The 20,319-nt window shown below is 39.6% G+C and overlaps 1 protein-coding gene across 1 annotated transcript; it reads right to left on the bottom strand.

Annotated features, from left to right (window-relative positions):
- Nucleotides 1-130: 130 nt before the first annotated feature.
- Nucleotides 131-19,036, bottom strand: abcd4 (ATP-binding cassette, sub-family D (ALD), member 4). Its single transcript, XM_080743997.1, has 19 exons — nucleotides 18,880-19,036; nucleotides 18,301-18,419; nucleotides 17,855-17,982; nucleotides 14,217-14,356; nucleotides 13,380-13,496; nucleotides 12,692-12,817; nucleotides 10,746-10,796; nucleotides 10,118-10,212; nucleotides 7,958-8,079; nucleotides 7,045-7,136; nucleotides 6,682-6,771; nucleotides 5,276-5,481; nucleotides 5,071-5,162; nucleotides 4,857-4,893; nucleotides 4,497-4,546; nucleotides 4,074-4,126; nucleotides 3,893-3,969; nucleotides 3,330-3,445; nucleotides 131-1,174 (listed from the first exon to the last, which is right to left on the bottom strand). Exons 1-19 carry the CDS (start codon nucleotides 18,915-18,917, stop codon nucleotides 1,073-1,075), a joined length of 1,851 nt encoding a protein of 616 aa, XP_080600123.1. The 5' UTR covers nucleotides 18,918-19,036; the 3' UTR covers nucleotides 131-1,072.
- Between the last annotated feature and the right edge of the window lie 1,283 nt (nucleotides 19,037-20,319).

The raw sequence follows: 20,319 nt of genomic DNA, 5'->3' as shown, positions 1-20,319 counted from the left end.
TTGCACAATAAAGTGGAGTTAAGACAAAACACTTAACTGAAGCTGAAGTTAAAACACTTAACTGAAGCTGAAGTTAATCAACTGAGGTTTATCTCCAACAATATCACATTCAGACAATATCAAACAAAAATAAAATCGAGGAACATAATTTGTTTTAAAACTATGTATTTCAATGTAATCACTGTAAACAATCTTGACATGTAAATGTGCATATAAAAACAACATTTTACCGAATACCTTTGTCAGTTTTAGTGTTGTACGTTTTGATGATACTTCACATGGCCTGTTGGCCACCCAAAATGTTTTATTTCACAAAGCACTAAGGCACATTTTGGTTGGCTGGTGGCTAACTAACCACAGATTAGTGTCTACAGTGGGTCATCGTGGGTCATCATATTACTTCTGCTATAATTGCTTTGGGTTTTAGTTCTTTAAAGTAATTCTTCTTTTATTTCAAAACAACAAAAAAAAACATCATAGTTTACAGTACATTCCTACTCAAGGTCAATCTTGTGCTGTTAGTTACCATGCACCCCTTTAGTGGGGAACGTAAAGTACAGTTTAGATCTGGACCAAACAAACACGCCCGACCCTATCCAATTAAGCCTGTGCACATTCTGAGTTCGGCATAGGCCTGTCCTACTGCCTTTATGGGCCCATGCCCAGAAACAATTCTAATTAAATAAATCTGTTCAAAATTACATGTGGGAACTTTCTAACTTCCTCTCATGAAGGACTCACACAGCAAGTGTGTGGGGAAGGCAGCAAAAATAGTAACCAATGATTGACTGGTCATAAAAACATAATTGCTAAAAGGATTTAAAATCAACCAGAATATGTAGATTAGAAAAATGTGAATGATATAAAGAAATATGTCCAGGATCTTACTGAACAGCATATATTCCTCACCCGCACCAAATGTAAAAAATAAAATAAAATAATATCTGACCACGACAACTGGCACAACTCCGGCCCAGGCAGAGTAAAAAACATAAATGTAAACATGGCTGAGGTTTGGGAGAGTGACTGATGCTCACCTCTCCTCCCCAGGTTCTCCTAATACATGCAGAGATCACATGCTTGCTTCTCTGAGAACCAGGTTACCACCACTGCCTTTCAACTTGCTCAGCTCCCAGCGGCCCTCACCACACAGCTTCAGCTGGACATCATGGTACTGTTATGGAGGCAGAAACACCACGCGTCAGCTTCTGAAAATACTTTACATTGGGCATTACACAAATGTAAAGGGGAACTTTGCAGATACTTAATGGTGATACTTAATGCCAACCCTATTGTCCTATTTTGAGTGAAAATCTGACATAACATTTCCCAAGTCAAGAGCCAAGTGTGTCAAGAGCATTATCTACACATAGAGATGAGTTTACGTAGGATATCTATCCCGATGACTTAATACAGCTTTGTCTCAAAAAATTAGAATATTGTGGAAAGGTTCATTATTTTCCGTTATTCTGGTAAAAATAATAAAAAATAAACTTATCCTAGACCTAGATAGATTGCCCATGCATTGAAATATTAAAAAAGAAAAAGACAAATCCATATCCATCCAATTTCCGCAGTCAGTGATGATTTGGGATGCTATGGCATCTGCTGCTTCCAATGCTTTTTTCATATTTAATAATTAAATTATTATAATTATTTTAGACAAAGCTGTACATAGGACTAAACACTCATCCCTTCTCAGTCAGAGGGCGGATTCACACTGCGGTCTTGGGACCGGTCTCGAGGCTACTTGGCAGATGTTTAGACCGGTTTTGACAGTGTGAAGCTTGCGGTTTTCCTTAGAAACGGATAGCCTCGAAACCACCTCAAGAGGTAGTCTCGAGACTGCATTGTGCGACCTCGAGACCGGTGAGCAGCAGTGTGAAGCAACCGTCCTCAAAACCGGTATTGATGTTGAACGTGACCTCATATAATGTCGACGAGTCAGGCGTCGGCACAAATAAACACTGGGTAACAGTTGTCGACATGGCCATGGGATCAGCGACTTCGTCTCACAGAGAGATTGCTTGCTTGTAGGGCTGTCTTCTAAAATTATTTTTTTATATCACCAGTTAGCCTACTACTGCGGTGCGCTGGACTGGTGTCATGTACTTCCAATTGAGAGAAGTAACAATTGGCGAACAGTTATTTATTGTCTCGCACCAGCGCACTGAGCGCAGGGCAGGGTGAAAGTGAGACGGAACGGCCAGAACCACCGCTCTGTTAAAACATTCGGAACACGGGTCTGTAATCATCATGTGTTTAACCCGAGAGGACCCATACTGTGTGTGTGAGACGTGTGTGTACTTTTTGCTTTTTATGCAAACCGTAAAGCAAGCAATCAATCAATCAATGCGTGTAGTTGTGTGCTGTCACTGCTGTGCTGTTTAGGCTGACCTAGGATCAGATTCAGGTCCGTTATTAGCCGCGAGGCAGCGACATGAAGTATGGCTGTAACTGTGAGATGATAATGCTGCTCTAGGATCAGATTTACAGCGGGGGGGAAAGAGATTGGTGCGTGCGTGCATGCATGCGTGTGCATGATGCGTAGCAGCTATACTCCTGCTGTCGCCCGTCGGGAAAGAAAAGCAGAAAGAGAAAGCACTAGCCTACAAGTTAAACCATGAAAACAAACCGAAAATAACCTATATCCCTGACTTTTGTTTCGATGTTATAGATTCCTTGGCACTGCTATGCCTGCTTGACGTGCCATTAATGTGAATATTAAGCCACACTGTGGCTTGTGAAAGCGTTTCAATTGTAGGCTACGTTGATTATATATATTAAATAATAAAAATAATAACGTGTGCTACGCTGGACGTCTGAGGTCTGACACAGATACTCGCTCATCATTCTGCACGTTTATTACTGGCTCATCATTCTGCACGTTTCTGCCCCTGGAAAATAGCAGATCTACAAGCTCACAAAGCGTCGCGGATGCGAGGCATTGTGAGCTTGTAGATCAGGGAACGTCGCTCGACCCAAGACCGCAACACTGGTAACCACACTGCGCTGTCGCGCGTCATTGAATTGTTACACCAGCTTTCGTGCCTGAATTTATTGGCGACCACCATCAGCAATGTCGCATAGTTGATGACACTATGTGCATACCGCCACCTATAGGACCGGGCTGTATAGTGCTAGTGATCTCCAGGGAGGCCAGAAGGTCTGCCAATGTGAATGCTGGCCAGCGTGAACCAGCAACCGTTTTCAGAATCAGTTCTAATCAAACGGATTGCAGTGTGAATCCGCCCTAAGATGACTTTGGAAACCCCAATCCAAGCTGCAAAGATATATTTGCAAAGCATAACCCTGTGTGTTTACTCTACCTTCTCCAGGCTGCTGCGGTGTCCCAGGCTGACCAAGGTCATGCCCAGCTGTTTACAGGCTCTGTACAGCTGTGACTCTGCCTCCTCTGTCAGAGCACTGGTGGCCTCATCCAGCACTGTAAAATACAAACACAATTACAGTGCAATAATAATAAAATGTTATTTATCTGCACTTGAATTGAAACTATGACGTTGATATAAAATGGGGGACAAAACAAGTGCAATAATACTAATAAAATGTTATATACTGTATATGCAATTGAATTGAAAATACAATGCTGATTTAAAAGAAGCTAGAATAGAGGGTATGAGCGTGACATCATCATCATACCCGCAAGTTATGTGGGAACGCCTACTGAGTGGCAAAAACTTACTTTCTTGACAGCCCATACATCCAAACAGAAAAGTCCTATCTGATTGCATTAAACAACATTAAACAACGTTAAACTCACTTTGCCATTCGATATGCCACTCGATTTGCCATTCACTGTATGCATGCGCATACCCTCTATATTGCCAACATAATAAGAGGGGATACAAGGACTTTGTTTAGGGCAACAGACCTGCATATTTGGGCTGCAGGTAGAAGAGGCGTGCGAAGCTGAGACGTTGCATCTCCCCTGGAGACAGGACATCATACCTAGAGAGAGAGCCATGGCATTTATTTTAGAATCATTTGTCAATGTGAATCCTCAGTGTCTGAAGATTTTACGGTGTTGTTTATTTTCCCGGTTTCACTCTTACCAGTTCCACTCTACCTGCTCGTCCAACCCACCGGTACGCTTCAGGAGACTGGACTGGAGAAAATGACAGAAATAAGGCTTGCTTCAGTGTTGCATCCAAGGTGAATTAGTGACAGCTTGAAGGTGACTGCATGTTAAAACACTCAAGAGAATCACATACGGGAGTATAATACGCCCGTCAATTATGACAATGACAGTGGGTGCAGAATGCTGAAATGCAATCCCCTGCAAGCCATCTTGGTATTGAAGTTCAATTCAAATCGGACCCCAAGTGAACGAGCAATGGCAAAGGAATATTGACAGACGGACGAAAGAAGGGCATACTGTAATACATATAATTTATATATATAATAATAAATGTAGATTTCACTGATACTGCTACTGTTACATTTTTATAAAAGCATAGTTAAACAAATACACTCACCACCCCTGCTAGCTCTAGGAATTGTATTATTCGGTCATCATCCACATCCCCTGAAAACAAGACAGCAACATGAGAAAATACTAACAAATCTATATATTCATGTAACCTTTGAGAGAACTGCTGTATCATTAAGTATGACTCTATAACTTCCTAGGGATCAAAGAATACAAAAAGTATAATACAAATGTATGAATTATTAACTTTTAATTTAATTAATATTATTTAATAGACAATCTACAACCGGCTATTTTCGCTTTGAATACAGGTGTGCCTTGGGATTTTGACTTGCCCGTTGGTGTGCCGTGGACACAGAAAGTTTGCAAACCACTGACAGACTAGCTGCAGGATTCACCATCATACCTGATGCAGGGTAAATATCTTTCAAAGGGTAGATCACCTGTTAAAGTAAAAACAGTCAAATGTTACTAAATGTTCCTTTTGGTTTTTCTTTGATTTCTCGACTTTATAGTTTTGTTAAGAAACATTCCACACAAAATATACTTGAACACAAATATGTGTCATAGGTAATGTATTAACAGTGCAACTAGCAAGGTCTGGTCTAAAAGAGAAATACCTGTTCACGGAGTGTTCCATCGGTTAGGTAAGGCTTCTGGGGCAGGAAGAGAATGCCCCTGGGTCCGAAGCACGTGGTCATCTGAACAAAACCTGGGGAAAGGCCAAAACACGTCAGTAGACCTCAAGGATAGGAATGGGGATCATAAAAGCATCTTCTTCTACCCGCTCTCATATTAAGCGCACAGCTCTCCCGGCCACCGTACCGCTATCTGCCTCCCAGAGGCGGTTGAGGACTCTCAGTAGAGAGGTCTTGCCGGTTCCTGTGTTCCCCACCACCAACAGGTGATTTCCCTGGCTGATCTTCAGGTTCAGGTCCTCCACCAGTAGGTCCTCTGAGTAAGGACACTTGTAGGACAGCCGGTCCAAGATGAAGGCCGTGTCCGTCGGTCCTCCATGGATATCATAGTCACTGTGTGGAGGAGCGACATGGCAGAATACGTGACGTTGGGGAAAGTACTCTGATTTTTAACTTAAAGACCAAGTGAAATCCAAAATATGTTTTTCACACTTGTAGAGCATATCTGTAGTAATAATATGGCCAGTAGATGGCAAAAAAAGAAAGTGAAAAGATCCTGTGTTTGAGTATTATAACAAGACAATTACAGCCCTAAGCCCAGCCCTTAAACGAAAACGCAAAAGCCTGATGACGAATGTTATTGCTATTTAATAATTCAAGAGGTCAGAATGACTGACAGGTGCCTGTGTCCTCCCCACACAGCCGGGCCAGTGTGTTGCGCTGGCTTGCCTCCGGTTCAGCCAATCACAAGCCGTGCGGACATCATACTGTATGTCCTATGAACGCAAATTTGTTTTCCGTAGCTGCTGCCTTGTCAGTCTATAGCGCGACGCTGTGACACTGAGCGTTGCTCGTCAGCCCTCCCCGTCTTTACATATTAATGTCTTCAATGAGTTATGGCCTGCCTACTTTTTGACTGTCAAATCACATTCCCTCCAGCTCTATGTCCCTCCTTTCTGGACCGTTTCACTAGGAACTGCGACAAGGAAGTGGAGCAAGTACATAACTTCCGTTGCAGTCCGTCTTTAAGCAAAAGTAGCAATACCACAATATAAAAATACTTTATGTTGTGTAATTACAAGTAAAAAGCTGGGATTTAACATTTTACTTGAGCAAAATGTACAAGGGTATTCACATCAAAATAAGATTACAGTACCAAAGTAAAACTATTCAAATAAAAAAAATAGCAGATCTGGTGGAGATCTGCTGCTATGCAGATGTATTTTCAAATAGCCTATTATAAAATAGGCTTTAAGTAGTTAATGTATGTTTTGGAATAATAATCTAAATCTGCAAACTAACTACTAGTCAATAAAGCTTTCAAATTATTGTTGTGGAATAAATAGTACAATATAGAGTAGATGTAAAAATACCTCAAAATGTTACTTTCCACCAAAGATCAAAGAAAGGTAGAGAAAAGACATTAGTTCTTTAAAACAGAACCAAAAATAATCTCTAATCTTGGCTGGTTTAAAGATTTTGGGATCCCATACTCCTTTGCTAGTGGAAAAAAAAGTCTTGTCCACCTTGCCCTAAATACAAATGTCATACAGCAGCAGCCAAGAATGTTAAACAGACATACATAGGTTGTACCTGTCAAAGTTGTAGCTTTCCCCCGACGCTGGGTCATAATCACACTGGCTGCGCAAGATGTCATCCATTACCTCTCTCAGCTCCCCTATCCTGACACACACACACACACACACACACACACACACACACACACACACACACACACACACACACACACACACACACACACACACACACACACACACACACACACACACACACACACACACACACACACACACACACACACACACACACACACACACACACACACACGGAGGACGTTGTAGTCCACACACACAAGCAGTCATCGATCATCAAATAGCTGGATTTCAAACACGCACGTGTACACCCAAATGAGGCAATGGGTATGCTGTGTGATACCTGTGGGTGTATCCGGCCACATCTGACAGAGTGGTTGACAGGTCTATTAGCTGAGTGAAGCCGTTTATCAAGTAGATGCACACAAAGGCATTCTGACCATGACAGGGACAAAAAGAAAGAAAGAAAGAATTGTGTATGAGCTGAAGAAAGAGAATAATTCAATCTTTACTTTTAGAATCTCTACATTGTGACGCAAAATGCTGCCTAAATCAATGCGTTGTTCACACAAGCATTTGGTTGCTTTGTGTGGAAATATAATAACATGATGGCTTTACATTTAATGGTTATTGTTTACTTGATAGTGATGATGTTCGATGATTGAGATTGGCTAAATGTATCTCGTACAAATCTAGTGTAACGATTAATTTGTTTCGTTTATTTATTTATTTATTTGTGTAATCTTATCTCATTGAAACTCGGGAGCAAGATCATTTATTGTCTACCTACCCTACCCTATCTGTTTTTATTAAGTTCTTTAGAAGAGGCTTTGCTGCCACCCAGTGTTGGACGAAGGTAGGCAAATAAACAAATTCTAGTACAAGCTTGACACTGTTCAAATTAATTTGACCATTCTGACATATATTCCATTCTGTACACATATTACAATCTGGTCAGCAAAGGGTTTTAACAGAGGAGTGACAATCACATTCAGATTTGAATTAATTATTTAAAGCAATCTTTCAGGGAGAGACACATTCAAAGAGATACAGAAGGGGAATCACCCTAACCTTAATCCTAGGTTCTTGGTGTGTGTACCCATGATTACTGAGGCACTACATAGTCTCTCTGCATTTGCTGTGTTTACCTTGCTTACTGTAAATTGCTCTGGATACAGAATGTCTGCTAAATTGTAAATTTAATGTGTATTTACAAACAAAGTAAGGCTTCTGGGGGCAGAAACACATATGCCTACCTTACTAATGAGTGCACTGAGATCACCGGGGCTGAGGCCGTCATAAATCCCAGAGAAAATAGGGATGGCGATGATAATGTAGCTGAGGAAACCTCCCAGGTAGTCAAAGGTGTTCACCCCAACTGAGAGTAGCAAGAGGGAGAGAGAGGGAGAGAGAGGGAGGGAGAGAGAGAGAGAGAGAGAGAGAGAGAGAGAGAGAGAGAGAGAGAGAGAGAGAAATAGAGAGAATACATGAGATTAGACCAGTGTTCCTCAACCTTTTTTCTGCATGGGCATTGGGCACACTTTTCATGTCCCAAGAATCCATGGGCACACCAACATAATACGGGGGTGTAAATATCGTCACTGGCGGGAAGAAACCTTGTATCTCCAAGTTTCAAATTTGTACGTTTCTTCGCAAAGTAATCTTTCCTATCTGATGGAGGAACCAGGAGTAGGGTAGTTGCTTTTTTTTTATAATTTCTTTTCTTTCTACGGTCATTTGGCTGGCCTTGTGGCTTATGCGGCAGCCAGAGTTTTAACTAAAACTAAGATAAGAGAACATATTACTCCAGTCTTAGCGTCGCTACACTGGCTCCCGGTTGTTTTTAGGATTGATTTTAAAATACTTTTACTTGTTTATAAAGCTCTAAATGGTCTGGCACCTTCGTACCTCTATAACTGCCTGCATAGATATGTTCCAACCCGCCCACTCAGGTCCTCTAGTGCAGACCTACTTGAGGCGCCAACAATGACATATAAAAAATATGGTGAAGCAGCTTTCTGCTTCTACGGACCGACAGCTTGGAATAAACTCCCACTACACCTAAGACAGGCAGCCTCTGTGGATAGCTTTAAAGCACAGCTCAAGACCTATTTCTTTACTCTTGCTTTTAGCTAAATGTTTAAATCCCTGTGCTGCTAATTGACGTCCGCACTGTTCTGAAATTGTTATTTCTCTGCTTAATTGTAATCATTTTAATTATTTGTTTTTATTCTGTATTTTTTGTATTTGTATTTTATTTTCTCTCTGTTAAGCACTTGTGCTTCATTTTTTTAAAAGGTTTTGAAGGTATACCCCTAGCAATAGGGAAGGTTTGGTTTCCTCTGTAGAACAGAGAAGGTATACCCCTAGCAATAGGGAAGGTTTGGTTTCCTCTGTAGAACAGAGAAGGTATACCCCTAGCAATAGGGAAGGTTTGGTTTCCTCTGTAGAACAGAGAAGGTATACCCCTGGCAATAGGGAAGGTTTGGTTTCCTCTGTAGAACAGAGAAGGTATACCCCTAGCAACAGGGAAGGTTTGGTTTCCTCTGTAGAACAGAGAAGGTATACCCCTAGCAATAGGGAAGGTTTTCCCCTAGCAATAGGGAAGGTTTTCCTCTGAGAACAGAGAAGTCTACACCGAAGTAAAGGGTAGAATAGTATCTCCTAGAAAATAGGAAAGTCTACTCAAAGTGAGGGGTAGAAAAATGTATTAAAATAACAGTGTAAGTATCTCCTAGAAAATAGGAAAGTCTACTCAAAGTGAGGGGTAGAAAAATGTATTAAGTATTTGTTTTTATTCTGTATTTTTATTTGTATTTTATTTTTTCTCTGTTAAGCACTTGTGCTTCATTTTCTGCTCTGTAAAGCGCTTTGAGCTGCATTTCATGTCATGAAAGGTGCTATACAAATAAAGTTTTATTATTATTATTATTATGTATCGGGATGTTGATGTGATGTATGTGCTCTTTGTGTCATGATTGTTTTGTGTTCTACGGGTGTTTTGTTTTATGTGTTTTTTTGTTGTCTGAACTTTGATTTTATTGTATTGTATATGCTTTTATGTATGTCTAAAAAAAGAAAATAAACATATTGTAAAAAAAAAAAAAAAAAAAGCCCTGCTTCATCATACAAGGCTGTCGCACAACATTAGTGATCTACAGCAGATCTACAAGCACACAACGCCTAGCACCGCGAGGCGTTGTGTGCTTGTAGATCGGCTGTTTTCACTAGTTTAAATTATTTTTAAAATGATAAATACAATACTGGCTTTCAAGCACGTTCAAGGGGCACACTTGACCCTTCTCAGGGGCACACCAAAGGTCCCCAGGCACAGTGGTTGAGAAACACTGGATTAGACGATGCATGAAAGTGTAGTAGTTGCACACACCCTAATGACAGATCAGTGTGTTTCTTACTATAAAGCCAGAGCTCCTTGTTCATCAGATTCCTTTGAGTACGCAGTAGAGATTGCAATCTGCGGTCAGTCCTCATGTGCTCCACCTTACCGGCTCTACATTTGCACAGACATACACAAGCCATTAACACGTAGTGTACACGCTGTGGGAGCTGGTGTAAATAAACCGTGGTTTGAAAGCACACGTGCGTTTGGGGCTTGCAGCCACACGAAGCTGGATATTTTGGCTGCGAAACTGGATATTTTTGAAACCGGATAAATAAGTGGAGAGATTGAAAAATATCCGATTCACTGGATCCGTGTAGACAGGGAACCCGGATATCTCTGAAGACTTTACTGTGTGTGTGCTTGTTAGACCTAGATATCTTTGTCATATGGACCTAGATATTTTTCTATGTGGATATTTGAAAAACTGGGATATATGAAATATCCAGCTCCGTGTAGCCTATGCCTAAATTAGTGTTCTTTCAATGGGACTATTTTTACTTCCAAATGAGATTTGGAAGTAAAATATCAAGTAAAATCAGCATGGAACCCAACTCATTTTCCTACAATATGTGGCAAATATCATGCATTAATATCCCACATAAGAAAACAAAACAGACAATGAAAACATTCATGAGTCTAACCTGAAAAAAGCAGCTGACTCTGCATTGACTCTGATCTGCATGTGCTTGAACCTGGAGGCAGAATGTCATCATTTTATTTTGGCATGAAAATAAACAGTTTGTTAAGAGCCTGCCCAGAACGCATTCTCTCTCGACATAACCGTCTCCCAGCCTTCAAAGACATCTCCATATCAATCTGTGATTGCAAAACCAGCATTAGAGCCATCTGCATGGCATTTGGCTGACACACATCCTATAAAATATGTCCTCATAGGCAAATGGCTCTGGGCCAAAGTCTACATGAACAGCTTCCTCTTTAAATCAATGTTTTCCACGACTGTAGACTTTAGACGGACATGGACGCTGTCGGGCAGAAACCTCTTATCTCCATATTCTAACTTTTTTTTGTAAATGAATGTCCTTCTTGATCATACTACAGGCGTCACACAAAAGCAGTTTTGTCATTACATGCGCATCCCGCATCAAAAACTCATTCAAGTCGCACAGGGACTCATTCATGTCATGGTCCTGGGGTCCCGGGGATGCGCCTCCATTGGAGTCCATGTTAAAATAATTTACTCCTTCTACTTAAGTTGCTATATTAGTTTAGATAGTTTAATTCGTTTTTTAATGTATTGTGTAAGATAAACACTGTAAAGATTTATTATCAGTTAAACCTGGAACAGCTAAAAGCTATTTTCACTAGTGGTTCTCAAAGTGGGGTCCTGGGTCCTTGAGGGAGTTCCAGGGGATCCCCAGATAAATGATAGTTAGGAACCAAATAGAACTTTATGGGTCTGTAACTCGGTGAACAAATGGAACCAAATGGACCTGTTCCATTTGTACTCTAGTATTTTAACATTTAATATAAATTGGGGTCCCAGTGATATAAATATAATTAAATGGGTGTCTGTAGCCTAGTGTATTTAGAAATCCTAGTTCTAAGTTCAAACATTAGCCAAATTGTAAAATAAATATAAGAAATAGGCAAACATTTTGAAAATAGCCAATCTACAAGCTCACAGCGCTCGAAAACATTGTATTGAGGACTCATAAAACTTTTCTGGGACCCATTTGAATGACCACCTGTGGGTCCTGGGACCCATTACATTGAAAACCTAGTAACATCACTGCAAAAGTATCAAAAGTAGCAGATCCACAAGCTCGAAACATATGAGGTTTCCACACAACAGAGATGACATGCTCTAATAAAGCTGTCTCTAGTCTACATCCAACTATTCTAGTGATATTCACAATTATTGTTGTTGATACACGCTAATGTTTGTTTACATGATTCATTCTAAAAAAAATACAATAAGATTAGTTGTTTAAAGTGATAGTTCACCTATTTTTGACAAAGCTGTGTGAAATACTTGCCATTAAAACAGTGGTTAAAAATGTATTAATTGATTACCAGTGTCCCGTGGTCAGAGTTCTGGTCAGTTTCTAATGAATATCAAGTAGTTCATTGAAAATAGATTAATCCACAAAACTAGCGTAATTTGTATTTTTGGCCTATTTCTACCATATAGAGCGAGGTTTCGTTCTGATCAGCTGCCTGCAAAGCACCTTGTTTTGGGGAAATACGTTGCAGCGGCGTAGTGATACTGGACACAAAAAATAGTACCATGTGACAGAGGGGTCAAAGTTGAACAAAAGTTGGTCTATTTGGTAGAAATAGGTCAACAATACAAATGAAGCTAGTTTTGTGGATTCATCTTTTTAATGATTGGGCCATGAGCCCCAGCCAAATCACCGGAACTACTTTATATTCATCTAAAACTGACCAGAACTTTGACCACGGGACTCTGGTAATGGATTAATACATTTGTAACCACTATTTTAATGGCAAGTATTTCAAAAATAGGTGAACTATCACTTTAAGCTAATGTAAGGCATCATTGTCCATGCATCAACACACATTCTTTGTACCGCATTTATTGCTTGTTAAAACATATTGAATTTACCTGAAATCTCCTTCCAGTTTCTCTTGCTCATACAGAGTGGCCACAATGGGACCCATAAGAATTTTGTTGGCAACTGTCCCAACCACAAAATAGCCAAATATACTCACAGGGCCGATCCAGCCAGTACTGCAAGGAGGAAAAAGTAGAATGGAGTAGATCAGATGTTAAGTAAGTATAATTATAACAGAATAGCATGAGGTTTAGTCCCATCTTTCACAGGGGCAGTTAAGCATTTTCCTTCTATTTCTTGTCTCTCTTAATTGCCTACTCTTCAAAACACAGATGAAAGAAAACATTTGATTGAAAAAGCAATGAGAGGTAAGCTGGTTCCAAACTGTATTTAGAAATCCACACATGTAAATTAGCTGCCAATACAATAAATGCTGTCAATACATGTAATTGTCTACTAACAACTTTGGCCATTTGTAAAGACAGATTCTTTTTATTTGTGTACCTGGCTTATGTCCATCATTCAAACATTACAGTACCTAATTGAGTCAATGTTGGCTAAACAACAGTGTGTGGTTATAATATAATGGAACCCAATGGTTACTTTTCTCAAGTCAAAACTCAAACAAACCACGTTATGCTTTGGAAAATGGTCAGCAGTGAGTATTTAGTTTGTAGTGGTGTTTTTATCAGCTTGTTACAACTTCACCTGTAGTAGCATTGGTAGTTGTGGTAATACCTGTGGTAGCATTGGTAGGTGTAGTAAGACAGCGTGAATGGTGACACTATCAGCCGACTAGCCATGGTGCTCATCTGCTTGCACAGCCTGTCTGCATCCTGGCTTATTCGCTGATCTCTGCAAGTCACACAAAACATATGCAAATCACCAGAACAAACTAGCGAAGCTGTACTGAACTGTTTGTACACAGAATTCAAGACAATATGTTTTCACATATTGAATATTGAAATGTCTATAGTAAAGACCAGGGGTTTTCAAAGCCGCGACGGCAGTCCAGGGGTGCCGTGAGATAATTTGATAATATTTGGAAATGGAAAATATTTAGTATCATTTTAAACTTGAAGTACAAAGTTATTTTCAGTCAGTTCTAACCAAAATGGCTATTATCTCAACGTTTTCCTTGCACCATAATCACAAAAAAAAAACTTGTATCTCCAAGTTTCAAATGTATAGGTCTTTTGGTAAAGCAAAGCTCTGCTTCATCATACAAGACTGTCGCACAAAACTAGTGAAAACAGCCCATCTACAAGCACACAACGCCTCGCGATGCGAGGCGTTGTGTGCTTGTAAATCTGCTGTTTTCACTAGTTTAGATCATTTTATAGATGGTAAATACAAAACGAACGGTTTTGGACATACAAGGTTTCCACCCGACAACGACGATATGCTATACATATAAGGTGCTGGGAGTGAAAATTATAATGAAGGGGTGCCTCGGATTAAAAACATATTTATGGGGTGCCCTGAGACAAAAGAGTTTGGGAACCCCTGGTAGACTACATATTAAACAATCTACATACTATAAGAAAAGGAACCTTGTGTGACTTTCAGGCTTACGGGTTATCTATGTCCTCTCTCAGTACGTTGAGGGTGTAATAGACCCTGCCTAGGAAGTAGTCCGCATGGAGGCTCTCAGTAAGCGTCTGTCTCCAGTTGACATACATCTGACTGCATATATACTGGTCCAGACTTTTAAGCTGAGGCATTATGAGGAGAGAGGAGAGACAAAGAGAACGAGAGAGAGAGAGTGAGGGAGAGAAAGTAAGAAATGGATATATATTTACAACCAAAATATTTACATGTACACCTAAACCTATGTCATGCAGAAAGCCCAGGGCATCAGTGGACATGACATTCCCTCCATCCACAACATATACAACAGACGTTATTGTGTTCCTTTAAGTTTATCAAAGACCCTAGCCAGACTGTTTTACAGACAATAACAAGCACATACACATATGCTGTTTATGTAAATATAAGCTAATATACAACATATGCTGCATACATACAGTATTATTACACTTAGAATTAGGACCCATGCATACATACAGCACCTTCCATGTATCTATCACTATTTCTTTACCTTTCTATTACTATTACTATTACTATACTATTGTTATTCTTAATTATTTCGTTATTTTTGTGATTGTTGCGACAATGTTGATGAACAAAGCCAAATAATAGTACTTGTTTATGAGATTTAAAAATACAAATCTTCTTTAACTCAGTGAATGCCACCCTTTATTCAAAATCTACAAAACTGGTGCCAGCCATTTTGCTTAATTTTGCCTTTTTATGGGGGCCAAAATCATATTTTGTACTTAAATTACATATATAAATCTATGCTTCTATCGAAAGCCACACTACCCCTCTTACAAAGGAAAACATGTATATTTATATATATATATCCTATCATTAGATTTGGGCTTCAATAGAACATGTGTAAGATGTCTTGATCATCATCATATGTGTGTGCTGTGATGGGCCCTGTGTGCAATCTGGAGTGCAATACCATTTGAAAACCACCAGAGGGTGGTCTCCTACTATCTGATCAACTAACAGAAGAAGGAAGAAGACGTCCATCTTTTTTTTGGTTTGGGCCTGTTGTTTACATTTTGGCCAGGCCTTTTAGCTAGCATGCTACACACTTCGGAACCCTGGCGATCGCGATCAAGGATAGGTAGAGAAGAATGGATGGCACCGCTGGAATCCTGAGAATTTTCTGCGTTTTTTGAGTACTTATAGTTCGTCAGGGATGCACGGGAAAGTGTATAAACGAACGTTTTAGATCACATTTAAACGGCCGGAACCAATCTTCGGCTATACCGATTTTCCGCCGGACTGTGTTACACTGGTGCTACAGTCAAATCGGCCGTATCGCTCAGGTCACGGAGGCATATGGCCAACTTCTAGAGCGATTTTTTTGAAATTACAATTATGAAAAAATGATAAAACTTTTGATTAATTAAAAAGACGTAAAAGACGTTTATGGCACCGAGGTCCAAAGACGTATAAGACGTTTATGGCGTTCAGTGGTTAATCTTGACATAATTTCTTTTTTTAGTAATCGAAAATGTCCAAAATACTTTTGGATACATTTATTTTGTCAAATATTGTTAGAAAAACATTCTTTATACTTTTTTGTTTGCACTTCTCTGAATCTATGTTTATCTATTCTAGATCTACATTTCTAAGCTTCCCATTAGCGGTCTGCTTACAGAACCCTTTTCCACAATGCTCCTGACACAGACCTGTTGTATTGAGTCTTGCGTAGCCAGACAACTATTCCACAAACTCCAAATGCTGACCAGAAGCATTTGAAAATTGTGTGAGGCAACAGTCTGGCCACTGTAGTACATGATTTGATCCATTCTACATTAAATTAAACTTTCATTGCCTATAACTGAATGAGAATGTATTGTGATTAACTAATAATGCAAAATACATTCATTACAAAACATATTGTGTAGTAATTTATGGTAGTTGTAAATGAAAGGATGTGCAGGAGTCATTCCACTCTTCTTTCTTCTCTTAATTCTTTCATCCCACAAATTTGGAACCCATTTTTCACCCAGTGCCAATTGCCTAAACTGTAATCCTTGGCGCTACTCTCCCTCTGCCAACCTGGGGAGAGCCCCGAACTGAGCTCATGCTTCTACTCAAGATTGAGATTGGACAGAGATGTATATCTTTATTTTTAGGCCTAATAGCCCAGCTATAAAATCAGGCGTGTTCACATTTCCTCTTGTAGTTCAATCAGAGTGCAATGATAATAGGTCATTCAGAGTTCAATGATAGTATGACCTACTATTAGTTCAATGAAGCAACAGGTTAACCTGACCTTGTAAAATAAGACATTGTAAAATAAACCATCATCTTTTGTATCAACCATAGCAAGCACTCCACAATAAAATGATAATCATCCTGATTATTTTGCTTAAAATTCTAATAAAAATGCTAGGTATTGATGTTTTTTGGTGGAAATCTATCTTTAATTAATCATATCAAATGTGAGTAATGGCCTCTATGATTTTATTGTCTCTGTGGATGGATGGAAAGATGGACTGTAGAATGTCTGATTATTAAACATTGTGTAATGGGGAGGAGGAGAGGGCAAGGTGCAACAGCTGACCAAATAAGCCAAGTTTCACGATTACAACACATTGTGAAACCTGAATCACGAATGATAATCCCATTGTCCAAAACCATTGCATCTATTGAATAATACAATTACTTAGCTTTCATGTTCTATTGCGAGGCAGCTGCAGTACCAAGGTGCGTTCTCTTACATCCTATCACTCTTGGTATAACCCAATCCTCTCAGCTGGACCATGCACTTTAAATAATAAAAATGGGCAGGGCCATGGCATTACAACAGTGGGACAGATGTTTTTTTCTTTTATGTGCACAACTATTGTTTGATTTATATAATAATAGCACATGTAAAAGGGGAGTTTTGCCTGCTACATGCATCTTGTTTTGTTTCAGTTTGTTTGTTGTTTTTATATTTTCTCGTAGTATGAAGCTACTTAATGGTTTAAACTAAAGGGTAGGCACAATAAGCTTAGGCTTCAGTGGCTACACCTTTTTTGGATCTGTTTATTTTTATCAATGAAAGAAAAGGAAAATGCGTATTAGGCCTAAAAATAAAGATAAAAATCTCTGTCCAATCTCAATCTTGAGTAGAAGCATGAGCTCAGTTCGGGGCTCTCCCCAGGTTGGCAGAGGGAGAGTAGTGCCCAGGATTACATCTTAGGCAATTGGCACTGGGTGAAAAATGGGTTACAAATTCGTGGGATAAAAGAATTAAGAGAAGAAAAAAGAGTAAGAGGAATGACTCCTGCACATCCTTTCATTTACAACCACCATGAATTGCTACACAAGATGTTTTGTAATGAATGCATTTTGCATTATTAGTTTATCACAATAAATTCTCATTCAGGGAATTTTCTTTTTCTAGGGAATCTTGCCTGGAGGAATACTTGGACTTTTTGAACCTGCCTACTAAACTAATTTAATGAGGGCTGTTGGAATGCGGAAGTTACTTCGTCGCTCAAACTGGTTATATTTTCCCTAGCAAGTAAGACATGTTGAGTGTCAGGAATGGATGTGAGCATGCACATTCCCCTGCTGTGAGGGTTCTAGAAAGGTTGGCCGGTATACAGTTTGCTACATTATAATAGACATCAACTTACTGTGGAATTGAGCAATATGAGCCCCACAGCCAGGGACAATAGAGAGGTGAATCCTGGGTAATCCTTGTCAGCCAGCACTTTGTAGAACTGGCTTGGAAGAACACCCACTTGGTAAATGATCAGTTGCTCTAAGCATGGGAGGGGGAAAAATGATGAGTTAACAAATTGTCCCAGTAGACAGTCCTCAAGCCGATTGTAAAACAAAGTAAGCAAATGCAACTTTCCCCAGTAAAGAATGCAGCTTTGCACAATGTTTTCCCCATGTTCAATATATCAATGACAGCTGACTGAAAGACGTATTAAAACTTAAGTCGTATTTGCTGTGCTTGAATGTAAACCTCTGTCACTTGATACTGACATACAACTGAATCAACAGATATTGTACTGCCTTTTTTGTTATGCAAATGAAAAGGTCTTATCTTAATATTTGCCAAAGGTTAAACTACCTGTCAAGGTAACTCCAAGAAGTGTCCCAAACATCAGCACACTCTGACTTGACCATGATGGAAACAGGACCTTCTGGATACTGCAGAACCTCTGCACAAACCTCCAGTCTAGTTTTGGTCTGATGGCAGATGACAGACATGCAGAAGTGTGTGTGAGAGAGAGAGAGAGAGAGAGAGAGAGAGAGAGAGAGAGAGAGAGAGAGAAGAAAATAAATCATTGGTTCTTAAAGTGAGGTCGGGGGACCCCCAGGCCAAGGGTTCTTGAGGGAGTTACAGGGGGTCCACAGCTACATGATAGTTAGGAACCAAATGGACCCTTTTATGGGTATGTAACTCAGAGTGTACAAATGGAACCAAATGGGGTCCATTTAAGGGTCCATTTGTACACTCTCAAGAGTTAAATTAACATTGATTTTACGATGTCCTCCTCGACATGAAAAAGTTTGAGAACCAGCCCTCAAAATGACTCGAACAAAACCACCGTTAATACAGCAAATGGCTATTATATCACACCATTTATATGATCATTGATCAATATTGATATTGCTAGCCTGTATACCATCAGTAAGTTGGTCTTACCTTTTTTTCTCCCTTACATTTCTCCTTGCTGGGGACATTTTGCAAAGGTAAAGGACGTCGCGGACTATCCTACTTTATTTCATTTTCTTTCACGCTGACTAGTACCGACTACATACTGTACTTCTGGTTCTGAAGGCAAAACAAAACACTACGGACTACACTCACGTCACACGTGTTCCACCGGACTTCCGCTCTAACCCTTTCTTCCTTTCAAAATAAAAGTATCCCATAACTAAATTCCATTCAAAGAAATACAACTGCAGATGTGTTATAAGATTAGATATAGCCAAATTTGCCAATTTATATTTTTCATTTTGCTATTATTATTGTTATTTTTATTTGTACTATTGTATAGCATATTCTCATGTTGTCGTTATTTTTGCCATTGTGTGTAGGCTACAAGATTAAAACATCACATTGTTGGCCCACATCAGACATCACATCTCACTGTCTCAATCTTTTTTGTACATCAGTGATTGATTCTCAAATGTTCTCATGTCAAGGACTCCCACAAGGTTTCACATGTTTGTTTTAAAAGTTCTACATTATTCCCAAATGTTCACAACTTTTCAAGATAAACAAGCTCACATGTTGGATATATGCATGTGATGCTAGGTGGTGCCTTAGGGAGAACTCCACTAACGCTATGGACCAGAGCTAGGTGGTGCCATAGTTTTGTTATTTTTTTGGTTTTCATGTCTCTATGAGGTTGACACTACTTCATTAAACCCCCTGGTGTGGTTGTTATGAGCAATTATGTATTCCCTTTGTATTTTGGATTTCTTCCTGGAGGCTGACACCTTGTGGGTCAAAAGTGCCGATCCAAAAACATGACGTGATTAAATGACAATCATATAATCATCCCCTTTTACCATTCACCCAACACTGTGGACGTGGCTAACTTCAGCTGGGTCACCACCCACCTGAACAAAAAAAAACTAATTTTAACTTTCTGTACACTCTTTTGGAAATATTCCTCATCCTAGTATAATCATAATACCTGATAATTGGGGGGAAATAAATCATGGCACTGCATCTTTAACAATTTTGCTGGGGACCCCGTGGAATCCCTTCAAGGACCCCTGGGGGTCCCCAACCCCCACTTTGAGAACTAGTGCTGTACATCCATGGTACTGCACTGTTCTTATCAGGAACCTGTGTATGTAGCCAGGCTACATGCCTGAGCATGCAGTTTGTTCCACATCAGATTTCATCATGTCTATCCTATCTTGGCTACTTCTGTCAGCAGAATGACTGGTCACATAGAATGTTTTGCACTTTTGCAGTGGTGTAAAGTAACTAAATAGGCTACATGTACTCAAGTACTGTACTTAATAAGTACACATTTTAGGTATTTTCCCCCTTTTTTCAGTATTTATTTATTTATTTTCAAAACTTTTACTTCTACCCCACTACGCCTCAGAGGAAAATATTTTACTT

Source organism: Nannobrachium achirus (genome assembly GCF_963921795.1).
Source record: "Nannobrachium achirus genome assembly, chromosome: 16".
Classification (NCBI taxonomy): domain Eukaryota; kingdom Metazoa; phylum Chordata; class Actinopteri; order Myctophiformes; family Myctophidae; genus Nannobrachium; species Nannobrachium achirus.
The sequence above is the reverse complement of the archived record's forward strand: the minus strand, read 5'-3'. Positions and strand labels throughout refer to the sequence as shown.

Bases quoted from the DNA above. Each gene is read 5' to 3' on its own strand.
- abcd4 (XM_080743997.1), bottom strand. From the start codon at position 18,917: ATGTCCCCAGCAAGGAGAAATGTAAGGGAGAAAAAAAG. The intron at 17,983-18,300 runs GTAGTTTAACCT...TCCCATGCTTAG, and splicing joins TCTTGGAGTTACCTTGACAG to AGCAACTGATCATTTACCAA. The intron at 14,357-17,854 runs GTAAGTTGATGT...ATAATGCCTCAG, and splicing joins TCATATTGCTCAATTCCACA to CTTAAAAGTCTGGACCAGTA.